This window comes from Phycodurus eques, chromosome 2 (genome assembly GCF_024500275.1).
Source record: "Phycodurus eques isolate BA_2022a chromosome 2, UOR_Pequ_1.1, whole genome shotgun sequence".
Taxonomy (NCBI): Eukaryota; Metazoa; Chordata; class Actinopteri; order Syngnathiformes; family Syngnathidae; genus Phycodurus; species Phycodurus eques.
The window spans coordinates 4,680,600-4,693,696 of NC_084526.1; the positions used below are offsets into that span (position 1 = coordinate 4,680,600).

At 40.3% G+C, this 13,097-nt stretch overlaps 1 protein-coding gene across 4 annotated transcripts in view; it reads right to left on the bottom strand.

Moving 5' to 3' along the window:
• The window catches only part of ppip5k1a (diphosphoinositol pentakisphosphate kinase 1a), a 150,246-nt gene that overhangs the window by 101,241 nt on the left and 35,908 nt on the right, over positions 1 to 13,097 (bottom strand). For all 4 annotated transcript variants that reach the window (XM_061664607.1, XM_061664597.1, XM_061664589.1 and 1 more), the window contains exons 8-15: positions 6,126 to 6,287; positions 5,907 to 6,028; positions 5,660 to 5,761; positions 4,059 to 4,145; positions 3,905 to 3,980; positions 3,688 to 3,797; positions 859 to 944; positions 619 to 744 (exon numbers count right to left, since the gene is read on the bottom strand). In XM_061664607.1, the coding sequence (XP_061520591.1) occupies positions 619 to 744; positions 859 to 944; positions 3,688 to 3,797; positions 3,905 to 3,980; positions 4,059 to 4,145; positions 5,660 to 5,761; positions 5,907 to 6,028; positions 6,126 to 6,287 (871 nt within the window). The remainder of the gene's footprint in view (positions 1 to 618; positions 745 to 858; positions 945 to 3,687; positions 3,798 to 3,904; positions 3,981 to 4,058; positions 4,146 to 5,659; positions 5,762 to 5,906; positions 6,029 to 6,125; positions 6,288 to 13,097) is intronic.

Here is a 13,097-nt window from a genome sequence, read left to right on the forward strand (position 1 = left end):
TACCCGGGTGAGTTTTATAAATACTTCAAAGAAGAAATCACCCCTGTATTACTAAGAGTTTTTAATCATGCTCTCTCTGAAAATGATCCACCTATAACTTGGTCCCAAGCGATCATATATGTGATCCACAAAGAGGGCAAAGATTCTGTAAATTGTTCCTCATATAGACCGATTAAGTTTATTGTGTTGTGACATGAAGATTTTAACATGAATATTACCTAAAAGGCTTCAGAAATGTATAAAACGTGATTGGTACTGACCAAACAGGTTTTATTCCTGGACGATTGGGAATCAATAATATTAGGAGAACATTGAACATAATGACAGCTGCTAAGAAAAAAACAGACCCATCAATGCGTCTCAGCCTTGACGCTGAGAAGGCCGTAGATTGGTTGGTTGTTCCTACATCACACTTTGACGAAATTCGGTTTTCATTCTACATTTATTAGATGGATTGGAACATTGTACCTTAAGCCTACTTCCAAAGTTTGAGTAAATGGCTATATTTCTTGATTTAGTTAAAAAATAAACAAACGTTCGGTTTGTAGTATGTCTTTTTAAACAAATTCAATTCACTGTTTTCAAATAAAATTCGAAAAAGACTGCTTTGTATTGCACCTTGTCCTCCAGGGTACATGCAGCGGAAGGCCCTCCCAAGTTCCTCAGCCTGCACCCTCCCAGCAGGTGTAAGCTCTCCTCCCCACTTCAGCACTAGCAGTAGAGATGGACCTTCTTTTCGTGTGTCTGTCACAAAACAACAACAACAACAACAACAACAACATATAAAGCAATACTTTTTTTCCAGGATGGTTTTCAGTTTAAGTTGCTCATATATGTTTTTTGTCGTTTTGTACATGCCTTCTTCTTCACTCGAGGTTTTGGGCTGCCCATAGGGCAAGTAGGTCAGCTGCACTTTCCTGTTGATCCCAGAGAAGTGTCCATACCTTCATTTGTAGAAAAATATGATGAATGTGGAATCATGTAAATAAATGAGTACCAAGTACTACCTGCAATGTCGTCCTGCAAATACAGTGGATATAAAAAGTTAAAACACCCCCTGTTCAACTATTTTTTTGTGATATATTTAAAAAAACATTCAGCATTTCAAAACCTTTTCAAAAAAGGGAGAAAAAGAACAACTGAGATAATGTGGTTGCACAAGGGTGCATCCTCTAATAACTGGGGATGTGGCTGCATTAAGAATTAACTAATCACATTTCTACTCATGTTAATTGGGAGTCAGCACACGCCAGCCACCATTTGAAGTGCCTCTAATTAACCCCAAAGTAACTTCGGATATTTTAATGGGCTTTTCCTGAAATTTCTGAGGTCACAAAAGCTTCTGGCTTCAGTTAGAAAGATGAAGAGGAACTTTCAGCATGACAATGACCCAAATCATACAGTGGGGCAAAAAAGTATTTAGTCAGCCACCAATTGTGCAAATTCTCACACTTAAAAAGATGAGAGAGGTCTTTCATTTTCATCATAGGTATACCTCACCTATGAGAGACAAAATGAGGGGGGGAAAATCCAGAAAATGACTGTCTGATTTTTAAAGAATTTATTACCAAATTATGGTGGAAAATAAGTATTTGGTCACCTACAAACAAGCAAGATTTGTGGCTCTCACAGACTGTAACCTCTTCTTTAAGAGGCTCCTCTGTCCTTCACTCGTTTCCTGTATTACTGGCACCTGTTTGAACTCGTTATCAGTATAAAAGACACCTGTCCACAACCTCACCTCAAACAGTCACACGCCATACTCCACCATGGCCAAGACAATGAACAACAACAACAACAAAATTCAAATTTATTTTTCTAAAAAAATAAAAAAAATAAAAATAAAAATAAAAGAAATTCAAGCATTTTCAATAACATAAAGAGACTGGTGTAGCTGTGAAAAGGTTTTACATTTTCAGCCATCGATACACTGCTGCTTCCAAAGGAACCCCCACTTCCGAGCAGTTTAAAAAATCTCAGTGTAAAAAGAACTAGGGATAAAAACTTGATGATGGCGAGACCTGTCACGATAATTTTTCTAAGACGATATATTTTCCCAAAAACGATAAAACAATAATGTTGTTTTTTTAATCCTTCTAAAATTTTGAAAAATAAGGCCCATCATTATTTTCATTTTTTATTATGTTGTAGTTTTTGCTTTTAAATAAATATTGTTATTATTATGATTGATATAATTTCCCTTCTTGTTTCTCTATTAAATTTTTTTTCTTTCCTCTGTATAATATATATATATATATATATATATATATATATATATATATATATCCATCCCTCCATCCATCAATTTTCCGTACCACGTCTCCTCACTAGGGTTGCGGGCGTGCTGGACTGGCGCCTATCTCATCTTCGGGCGAGGGGCAGGGTACACCCTGAATTGGTCGCCAGCCAATTGCAGGGCACATATAAACAAACAACCATTCGCACTCACATAACAAAGAATAAAGAGCTGCAAGACTAGCCTGGTTTAAATTGAGCCTTCTTTTCCGATTATAATCGGTTTAGAAGCCCAAACCGAATGAAAATGCTCCATATAAACACCTCAATTGGAATAAAGAGGCCGAATCAGAATGGAATTTCATTCGGTTTCACTGAGGTGGAATATTCCTTTTGCCAAACCGATCATGATCATTCAGATAGAGCCGGGAAAAGCTCTGTCTGTGAATGCGCGGTGATGACTTCGGTTACGCAGTATAAACATGGCGGCTCCCGCCGGAGCTCGTATGTATTCGAGATCTTGTTTTTAACCACTTGAGTTGTTTTTAATAAAGATTTATTTTTTGTGTAAATAAACGTATAAAAACAATACCAACTACTGTGCTGAATAACCAATGGACCTCCATCTTGATATATGACGTGACGTTCACGACGCCGTGCTGATGTCTCTCGGTTGTTCTGTGTTAAATGTATGGCACATCATGTATACACCCGATAGGAATAGATCACGTCACAGATAAACAGTTGACCAGAGATCTTCACTCGGAAATATTTCAATCTACAAAAAGTGTCCATGTAAACCCAGCTACTGTGTGGCTGGTCCGCTGGAGGCGAGCCCTTCACCTGTCAATCAAATATACGTTGATGTTCTCTGTAGTCAAGTACTGGCTGAATAATGTGTGCCACTGAGGTTATGCTTAATAAACAGTTGACGTCCCTGTATTTGTGTTCATTGAGGATTAACACACACAACAACTCGGAGCAAAGCGCTGATGTTTTATACAACACCGCCGCGGTGGAGCGAGCTGTTTTGCTCCTTAACTCGTTAGCTCGAAGGCTAGCTAGTTAGCTCGCAGTCGAGCCAACACCACAAACAGTTAACTTTCCCCTAAGTGTCTCTGTTGTGTGAATCTATGCGCTGGACATGGAGCAAGGCAGTGAAATATTGGACGGAGTCAACACCAGCAAGAGTCCACCGGCGTTCCATGAGCCCACTAGCGACTAACGACACAGCCGTCCAACTCTGTCGGCTCACTGTATGATTCGTACATCAGCTCACCACAACATTGACCACTTATCGAGTCCAGAAAAACTAGCGTTGTCCATTTTATTTATCGAACGATAAAGTTGATATGGTAATTATCGTTACAGGCCTAACGATGGCCAAGATATGAATTCATTGCACTGAAGATGATCAAGTAAGAAAAGTGCCCCAGTAAATCCATCACTTACATTTCTAGAACAGTTTTCAGCTGCTCAAGTTTGGATTTCTTCTCTTCTATCTCACAGTCATTGTGTTGACCCAGTTCTGCTAACAACTGCCGTGTGATGTCTAGCACCTCCTATTGTAGTTCAAAAACCAAGTTATATCAATTTACACCAAGTTTAACACACAACGATTGGCAGATGTGTCAAGTGTGTTTGAACCAACACAACCATTAATTGCTACCTGCAGTTGCTTTGGCTTCTTCAGTTTTAATTTCCCAGTTTTGTAGCCTCCATATTTTTCAAATAGTTCAAAAAACCTGTATGGATAACAAACAGACTTTAATTGATTACATGGAAATCAAAAGTGGTTATTGCTATAGAAAGTTATAACTTACATGGGATTGCGAACTTCCATCTTCATCTTCTGCTTTGGTGTTCTGTCTCCATGTCGGATGACAGCGATCACACAGCGCAATTCCATCCTTGAGTGTCAAAGTTTAAGTTCATGATTAGATAAGCAATATCATATTTGTATGCAAAAAACTAAAAAACTAAAAACCTGCTGTTGAACATCACCTCCAGCCGATAGAAAATCACTTCCAGAACAATTTTTCTGACTCCCCATATTTTTGAATTTATGCTAAGAACATTACTATGGGATAGTTATTGCAGTACTTTATTTAATAGGACAAAAAGAATTGGGCATACTGTTCAATTGCACAACATAATCATGACTGTTCAATTGTAATATTCAATAAAATATGGCTTAAAATTTCATTTTCATATATTTATTACATCAACCTTGTAAAGGCGGCTGAAGTTGCAGCCTGAATCAAAGTACATGAGATTTCAACGTTCTATCGTCAAAAGAATCTATGGATTAATTAGCCTTTACTGATTCGGTTTTCAACAGTAGTAAGGAAAGCTAGTGTATTAAACCAGATTCATCAGATCTCAAAAGTAAAATTAAAACTCAGCACTCTATTTTGCAAAACAAAAACAAAAACAAAACAATAAGAGTGCATTGGATAGTTTATACAGAGATAATAGCTTAGGAATCTATTTTGTTGAATGTACTGTGCTTCTTGTAAAAAAAATTCATCTCTTGCATGCGATTTTGGTATTTCCTGTATCCGCTACTAATGCTGAAAAGATGCAAACTGTGGAATGTTAACAAATGCAATGTGCCTGTGACGCTCCTGTAATTTCAACAAAACAAACTTAACAGGATGGTTCAGCTCCTCTAGTTATGAGAGGTCACACCCTTACAAGAAACCACAGGAATCTAGGAACTTTCACCTGCACTGTGCAGTATACAGGTATTTATTTCAGTCACACTGGTTGAATTTTTGGCTAAAAGGTCACTGAATCAATTTCCAGCCACTGACTCATTTCGAATCGGATCGTTCTAAATCAGGGGTGTCAAACTAATTTTTGTCACGGGCCACATAGTAGTTACGGTTCCCCTCAGAGGGCCGTTCTGACTGTGAAACCTTAGAAATGTTTAAGCTCCTCATCATATTACATATAAACAACAAAGTGATTAATTTTGAAATCAGAGGTCAAGGATAATAGTTTAATTATTGTTTACGATACATGATTTGCTTTAATGGGCCACATAAAATGATGTGGCGGGCCGGATCTGGCCCCCGGGCCTTGATTTTTGACACTTGTGTTCTAAATGAACCAACTTTGTCCTTGAATCGAATCGGCAACTACGCATCATGACACAAATCGAATTGTTAAAACGAATTGTTACACCCCTACACATTACATAATAATTCATGACATATTCTGTAGTAAAGGTAAATACAAGTCATCACTTTCACGAGAGTAGAATATCATCGCAGCTTCAAGATTAAGACTGGCCAAGATGATGTGCTCATCAAGATAAAAACTAACGTCCAATGGATTTAAATTGAAGAATTCCTACATTAAACACATCTGCAAAGTTAACATCTAGCAAATTGTATACAACACTACTACTATTACTCACATGGTCCCTGAAGTAGTCGGAACAATTGGAATGTCCTCTGCTTCAGTAGGGATAGACCATGGAATCTGAAACTGAGGCGCTAGCTCACGCATCACAATATTCCTTTAAAAAAAATTAATAATAATAATTAGATCAATAAAGGATGAAAAAAGATTGATACAGATAGGACAAAATGGTCCAACCAACAAGGAATAGAAAAAATATACTTTAAAATCAATTAATTTCAAACAATTACTAAAACTGTTACCCTAGGATCTTAGCGCAGTCATCGTAGTATTTCATAGAGTTCTTCACAAAACTAAAACCGTTGACATCACACACATAGGAGTGCCCATTGGCTCGAAGCAGGTCGAACCCACAAACAGTTTGCTGCAGTAATGTGAATAGGCAAAGAGCAAAGCATTATTAAAGATTGAAGGTGCAGTGACAGCGTTAAACAGAATACAATAACATAGGCTTTGCTTACCTTGAATGCTAAACAGACTTTCCGGGCAACCAGTTTCTCCATAGCTGACAGCATAACAGGGTAACGGACCTCCTTGCCCTCACTGTCTCGCTCTACCTTCCCGTCCAGAGCAGGAGACTTTCTAGCTTCGGCATGAGCATAGTCAGGCCCCACAGTATATACCTGGAGTTGACATCAACATCTTAGTTGAACATTGATCTACTGGTCTTGATGATCATGGAAAATACGGTGGATCCTCTCTACACAAACTCCATTCGTTACAGGACAGCGCCCCAAAGCAAATTTTCACATTAAAATGAATGCAAATAAAATTACCTTGTTTTATGTGTCTAGGAAAAAAGAAAAACATATGTAAATGAACCCTTTATTGCCTTTTTGTTCTTTTAAAGGTTCCCTGCCATATTTTTATTTTATTTTTTAATAATTTTTAATGTCCTTTTATCATGTTTGCAAGATAATTTGAGTTGGAAATGCCCAAGATGGTGTTTTTCAAACTATTCTAGTTGGTATTTTACACCTGGAAGATGAGACTACCGGATTTCTTATTAATATTCAATATGTAAATACATTTTGCACTGATTGGATCAGCTTACCTTAATTTGTATATGGCATATGACCGCGGCAGTCGTGTACACATAGAACGTGTATTTGCTTCTACAATCGTCAGTCGTAAACAAGTAGTACTTACTAGAGATGGCAGCTTCCTCACTCAGCATTGTGCTGGGTGCCCACAAATTGTGAAAATCATTGTATCCGCCATTGTTTGAGGACGTTGTGAGTGATGCAGCATATTCTTGACGCCAATTGGCTGTAGCAACGCAGCGTCACGTGAATTTGAGTTGAGTGGGCAGGTACTTGAATATTAATTGGTGAATCGCCGATTTCAAATCCACCTGTTTTGAAGGCGGTTAGGTTTTCAAAGCCTAGTGCATACAACTGACAAAAGGCATAGATGTCAAACTTCAACCAGGTCACAGACTCATTTTGACCCATGTTATGCATAAAACAGTAGAAATCGTTTTTGATTTTGAAGGCATGGGACCTTTAAGAAGAGTACAGAGCTGACGCACCTGAGTGAAAACACAATTTAGCGTTCCGCCTGGATACTGTGACCGTTTTAACTGAAGCAATTTTTGTTCGATAATGTTTTTTGTAAACTGATTTGTTTGTGAACATGGTTGGTCCTAAACTTGAGGTTCCATTGTACTACATTAACTCTGTTCAGATGCTTCAAAGCCGCTTGCAATGGAGTCATTGAAGCATTCCCTCTAGTCTCTGCAGAAGCCTCCAACTGAATGTGAACTGAATTTAACAAAATTTACAACGTTTGCTCTTGTGGTGACAAATGGAATAACTGATGCCTTTACAACTATCATAGTCTCTGATTTGTTTTATCATTATCAGGGCTGCACATAAACATTTTGGTCGTGCTCTCAAATGAGCACCAGAGGTTGCTGCGTGGTGCTCATTTTTTTCATGACTCACCGACTTCACTGGATGAACTTATGTCCATTTGTAGACATACCCGCCATCTGTTATTTCTTTTCTGCTCAAATAAAGGAATACAACTTTTGTTTTGTTGTGTTTCGTGACCTTAGAACTCCCCCTCCCCTTTTAGGTCTTTTTGCATATGCTTTACGTTTTATTAGTCGTAATCTAAACCAGTTCAGAGACTAGTAAACAGCCTGTACATAGATACCTGTAGCAATAGACATTTTATATAATTTTATACCTTGCATTCTTTATATAAAAACATAGACAAAATTGTTGGTACCCATCTGTTAATGAAATAAAAACCCACAGTAGTCACAGAAATTACTTACCCACAGTGGACACTGAAATAACTTGTATCTGACAAAAGTATTAATAAATAAATTAAACAATGAAAATCCGACATTGTTTTTGAATTGTGGTTCAACATGATTATTTTTACAAAACAAACTCATTAAACAGGTCTGGACAAAAATGATGGTCCCACTACAAAAGATTGAAAGTAATTTGACCACTGGAACTAGTTCAAACAATGTGTGTCTAATTAGCATCACAGGTATTTTCAAACTTGTAATCAGTCGGTCACTAGTAATCACTGTGCTGTTTGGTGACATGGCGTGTACTACGCGAAACATGCACCAGAGGAAGCGAAGGAGAGAGTTGTCTCAGGAGATCACGTTAAATGTAAAGACGTTAAGACCATTTCCGAGCAGCTTGATGTTCCTGTGACTACATTTACATAAATTATTCAGAAACTTAAAATCCATGGGACTGTATCCAACCTAACTGGACATAGCTGTAGGAGGATTATTGATGACAAATTGAAGAGACGGCAAACGCAAATGGTAACAAAAGAGCCCAGAACAACCTCAAAAGAAATTAAAGGTGAACTCCAACGTCAAGGTACATCTGTGTCAGATCACACCATACGTCGTTGTTCGAGCCAAAGTGGACTTCGTGGAAGGAGGACACCACTGTCGGAAATAAATCATGAAAAAGCGAGACTGGAATTTGCCAAACTGCATGTGGATAAGCCACAAAGCTTCTGGGAGAATACTCTATAAACAGACAAGACAAAACTGGAATTTTTTGGCAAGGCACATCAGCTCAATGTTCACAGCTGCAAAAAATGAAGCACATCAAGAAAAGAACACTGTCCCTACTGTGAAAGATGGAGGAAGTTTATTTTATGTTCAGGGGCTGCTTTGCTCCATCTGGCACAGTGTGTCTTGAATCGTGAACGGTACAATAAAATCAAGACTATCAAGGTATTCTGGAGAGAAATGTGATGCCCAGTGTCAGAAAGCTTGATTTCAGTTGCAGCTCATGGGTCTTGTAACAGGATAATGACCCAAAAGACACAGCAAAAAAAAACCAAGAATGGCTGAGAGCAAAACATTGGACTATTCTGAAGTGACCTTCTCTGAGTCCTGATCTAAATCCTATTGAACATCTGTGGAAGGAGCTGAAACATGCCATCTGGAGAAAGCACTAAACCTCTTTGCCAAAATACCTGCTGGTCTCATTGAAAATTACAAAAAACGTTTGATTGTAGTGATTGACTCAAAATGTTGTGCAACAAGGGTACCACCATTTTTGCCAAGGTCTGTTTCATGAATTAGTTTTGTAAAATAATTATGTTAAACCACAATTCAAAAGCAAGGTCTGATTTTCTTTGGTTAATTTTCATAAAATGTTCATTTATTATTATTTTTGTCATATTCAAGTTATTTCAGTGTCCACTGTGGGGTTTTCTTTCATTAACAGAGGGGTACCAACAATTTCATCTATGTGTGCATCTGTAATTATAAATAAATAATTATTTTATAATCCTGTGAGGACATTTTCAGGTTATTTCTAAATTATGGCAAAAGGGAGAGGGACCGTGGTTGTACCAGCCTACACAGCTGAAGAGGACGATATAATGGTGGTCGAGGCGGCCGCCATTGAGGAGTCTCGCACAGGGTGCCACTGAAGCTAGGACCACCCCTGACTTGCAGCATGGGACCACGTGATCAGCTAATTTGGCGCATTTTCGAGGGTAGTGGTCACCAATCTTTTTTGCACCACGGTCCAGTTTCACGTAAATACATATTTTGACAGACCGTCGCTGCTGTCGTGCAGCAAGACTGAGACGCCCGACGGAGCCTGCTGCCTCATCAGCAGCCGATGCACTCACTCAGCCACCATCACTGCTTGAGAGTGTCGCCAGGTGTGGGGAACTTTCTTGTGCGCCACAGAGAACTCTGAACTCAACTAAACTGAGAGAGGAATGAATCAATTCATGAAGTGATTCCATTCAGTACATTCACTAAAAATATTTTAGTTTTAACGAGTGGTTTGTAAACGACAACACTACTCGACCACCGTCTACTGCTGCTTTTCATTTTCGCATGCGCACCTGTGCACCACTTACAATGGAGGAAATAATTATTTGATCCCTCAATGATTTTGTAGTTTACCAACTGACAAACACATGGACTGTCTATAATTTCAATGATAGGTGTATTTTAACAGGGATAGACAGAATATAAAATATATATATTTTTTAAATCCCATAAAGCACAAGATTCAAAATTAAAATTATTTTGCGCCAGCAGGATGACCGACTGCCTCACAGTTCTGGGGACCGGGGTTCAAATCCCGGCCCCACCTGTGTGGAGTTTGCATGGTTCAAATCCCGGCCACGCCTGTGTGGAGTTAGCATGTTCTCCCCGTGCCTGGGTGAGTGTTCTCCGGGCACTCTGGTTTCCTCCCACATCCCAAAAATATGCGTGGTAGGTTGATTGAAGATTCTAAATTGCCCGTAGGTGTGAATGTGAGTGCGAATGGTTGTTTGTTTCTATGTGCCTTGCGATTGGCTGGTGACCGGTTCAGGGTGTCCCCCGCCCCCTGCCCGAAGATAGCTGGAATAGGCTCCAGCAGCCCGCGACCCAAGTGAGGATAAGCGGTATGGAAAATGGATGCATGGAAAGTATTTTGCAATTCATTGTGAGAAATTTGACCCCCTATCAAAACATGACTTGGTACTTGGTACTTCGCACGAGCCAGTACAGAGGTCAGACGTTGCTTTGTAGATGATCACCAGGTTTACACACATCTCGGGATGTATTTTGGATCACTCTTAATTGCATATCATCTCCAAATCCTTAAGGTTTCGAGGCTGTGTTTTGACAACTCGATTTCCAATGGAATTTAGGTCTGGAGACTCGCTAGGTGACTCCATGACCTTAATGGGCTTCTTCTTTAGCCAGTCTTTCATTTCCTTGGCTGTTTGCTTTGGGTCATTGTCATGCTGGAAGCCCCATTCATGACCCATTGTAAGCTTTCTGGCTGAGAGAAGGCGGTTGTCACCCAGGATTTATGGATGGACAAGGCTCCATCCATAGATCCCTCAATGCAGTGACGTTGACTTGTCCCTTTTGCAGAGAAACACCCCCACAGCATAATGCTTCCACCTCCGTGCTTGATGGTGGGAAAGGTGTTCTTGGCGGTCATAGTCTGACTTCCTCTTCTCCAAAACACGGCAAGTCAAATGGATTCCAAACAGCTCAATGTTTGTCTCATCTGACAACATCACCTTCTCTCAATCATTCTTTGAATCATTCAGATGTTCATTGGCAAACTTTGGACGGGCCTGTGTATCTGCCTTCTTGAGCAGGGGGACCTTTCAGGCGCTCCAGGATTTTAATCCATTACGGCGTAGTGTATTAGCAATGTTTTTCTTGGTCACTGTGAATTAACAAGCTCCTCCCATGTAGTTCTGGGCTGATGCCTAATCTTTCTCATGATCACTGATACCCCATGAGGTGAAATCTCGTGAGGAGACCCAGACCGAGTCCTTCTATTTTTATTCCATTTTCTAATAATTGCACCAACAGTTGTCTCCTTCTCACTCAGCCTCTTTCCAATGGTATTGTAGCCCATTCCAGCCTTGTGCAGGTCCACCATCTTGTCCCTGATGTCCTTAGAAGGTTCTTTGGTCTTGGTCACAATGGAGAGGTTGGTGTCTGATTAATTGATTATCTGGTACAGGTAACAAGGCGTTTTTCATACAGTGAACGAGTTAAGATTAGCAGTATTTTCTTAAAGTGAGACGACTAACCTGTCGTCTTCTTCTTTTCCTTTCGGCTTGTCCCTTTAGGGGTCGCCACAGCACGTCATCTTTTTCCATGTAAGCCTATCTCCTGCATCCTCCTCTCAAACACCAACTGCCCTCATGTCTTCTCTCACAACATCCATCAACCTTCTCTTTGGTCTTCCTCTCGCTCTCTTGCCTGGCAGCTCCATCCTCATCATCCTTCTACCAATATGCTCACTATTTGTCCTCTGGATGTGACCAAACCATCAAAGTCTGCTCTCGCTAACTTTGTCTCCAAAACATCGAACCTCGGCTGTCCATCTGATGAGCTCATTTCTAATTTTATCCAACCTGGTCACTCCGAGAGTGAACCTCAACATCTTCATTTCCGCCACCTCCAGCTCTGCTTCCTGATGTCTCTTCAGTGCCACTGTCTCTAATCCGTGCATCATGGCTGGCCTCACCACTGTTTTATAAACTTTGCCCTTCATCCTAGCAGAGACTCTTCTGTCACATAACACACCTGACACCTTCCTCCAGACGTTCCAACCTGCTTGGACCCGTTTCTTTACTTCCTGACCACACTCACATTGCTCTGGACGGTTGACCCCAAGTATTTAAAGTCCTCCACCCTTGCTCTCTCTTCTCCCTGTAGCCTCACTCTTCCCCCACCACCCATCTCATTCATGCACATATATTCTGTTTTACTTCGGCTAATCTTCAGTCCTCCGCTTTCCAGTGCATGCCTCCATCTTGCTAACTGTTCCTCCACCTGCTCCCTGCAGATCACGTCATCTGCAAACATCATAGTCCACGGGGATTCCAGTCTAACCTCATCTGTCAGCCTATCCATCACCACTGCAAACAGGAAGGGGCTCAGGGCTGATCCCTGATGCAGTCCCACCTCCACCTTAAATCCGTCTGTCACACCTACAGCACACCTCACCGCTGTTCTGCTGCCCTCGTACATTTCCTGTATTATTCTAACATACTTCTCTGCCACTCCAGACTTCCGCATGTAGTACCACAGTTCCTCTCTGGGAACTCTATCATAGGCTTTATCTAGATCTACAAAGACACAATGTAGCTCCTTCTGACCTTCTCTGTACCTTTCCATCAACATCCTCAAGGCAAATAATGCATCTGTGCATCTCGGCATGAAACCATACTGTTGCTCGCAAATACTCACTTCTGTCCTGAGTTTAGCCTCCACTACTCTTTACCACAACTTCATTGTGTGGCTCATCAACTTTATTCCTCTATAGTCCCCACAGCTCTGCACATCACCCTTGTTCTTAAAAATGGGTACCAGAACACTTTTCTTCCATTCCATAGGCATCTTCTCACGCGCTAGAATTCTATTGAACAAGCTGGTCAAAAACTGCTTCAATAACTCCACA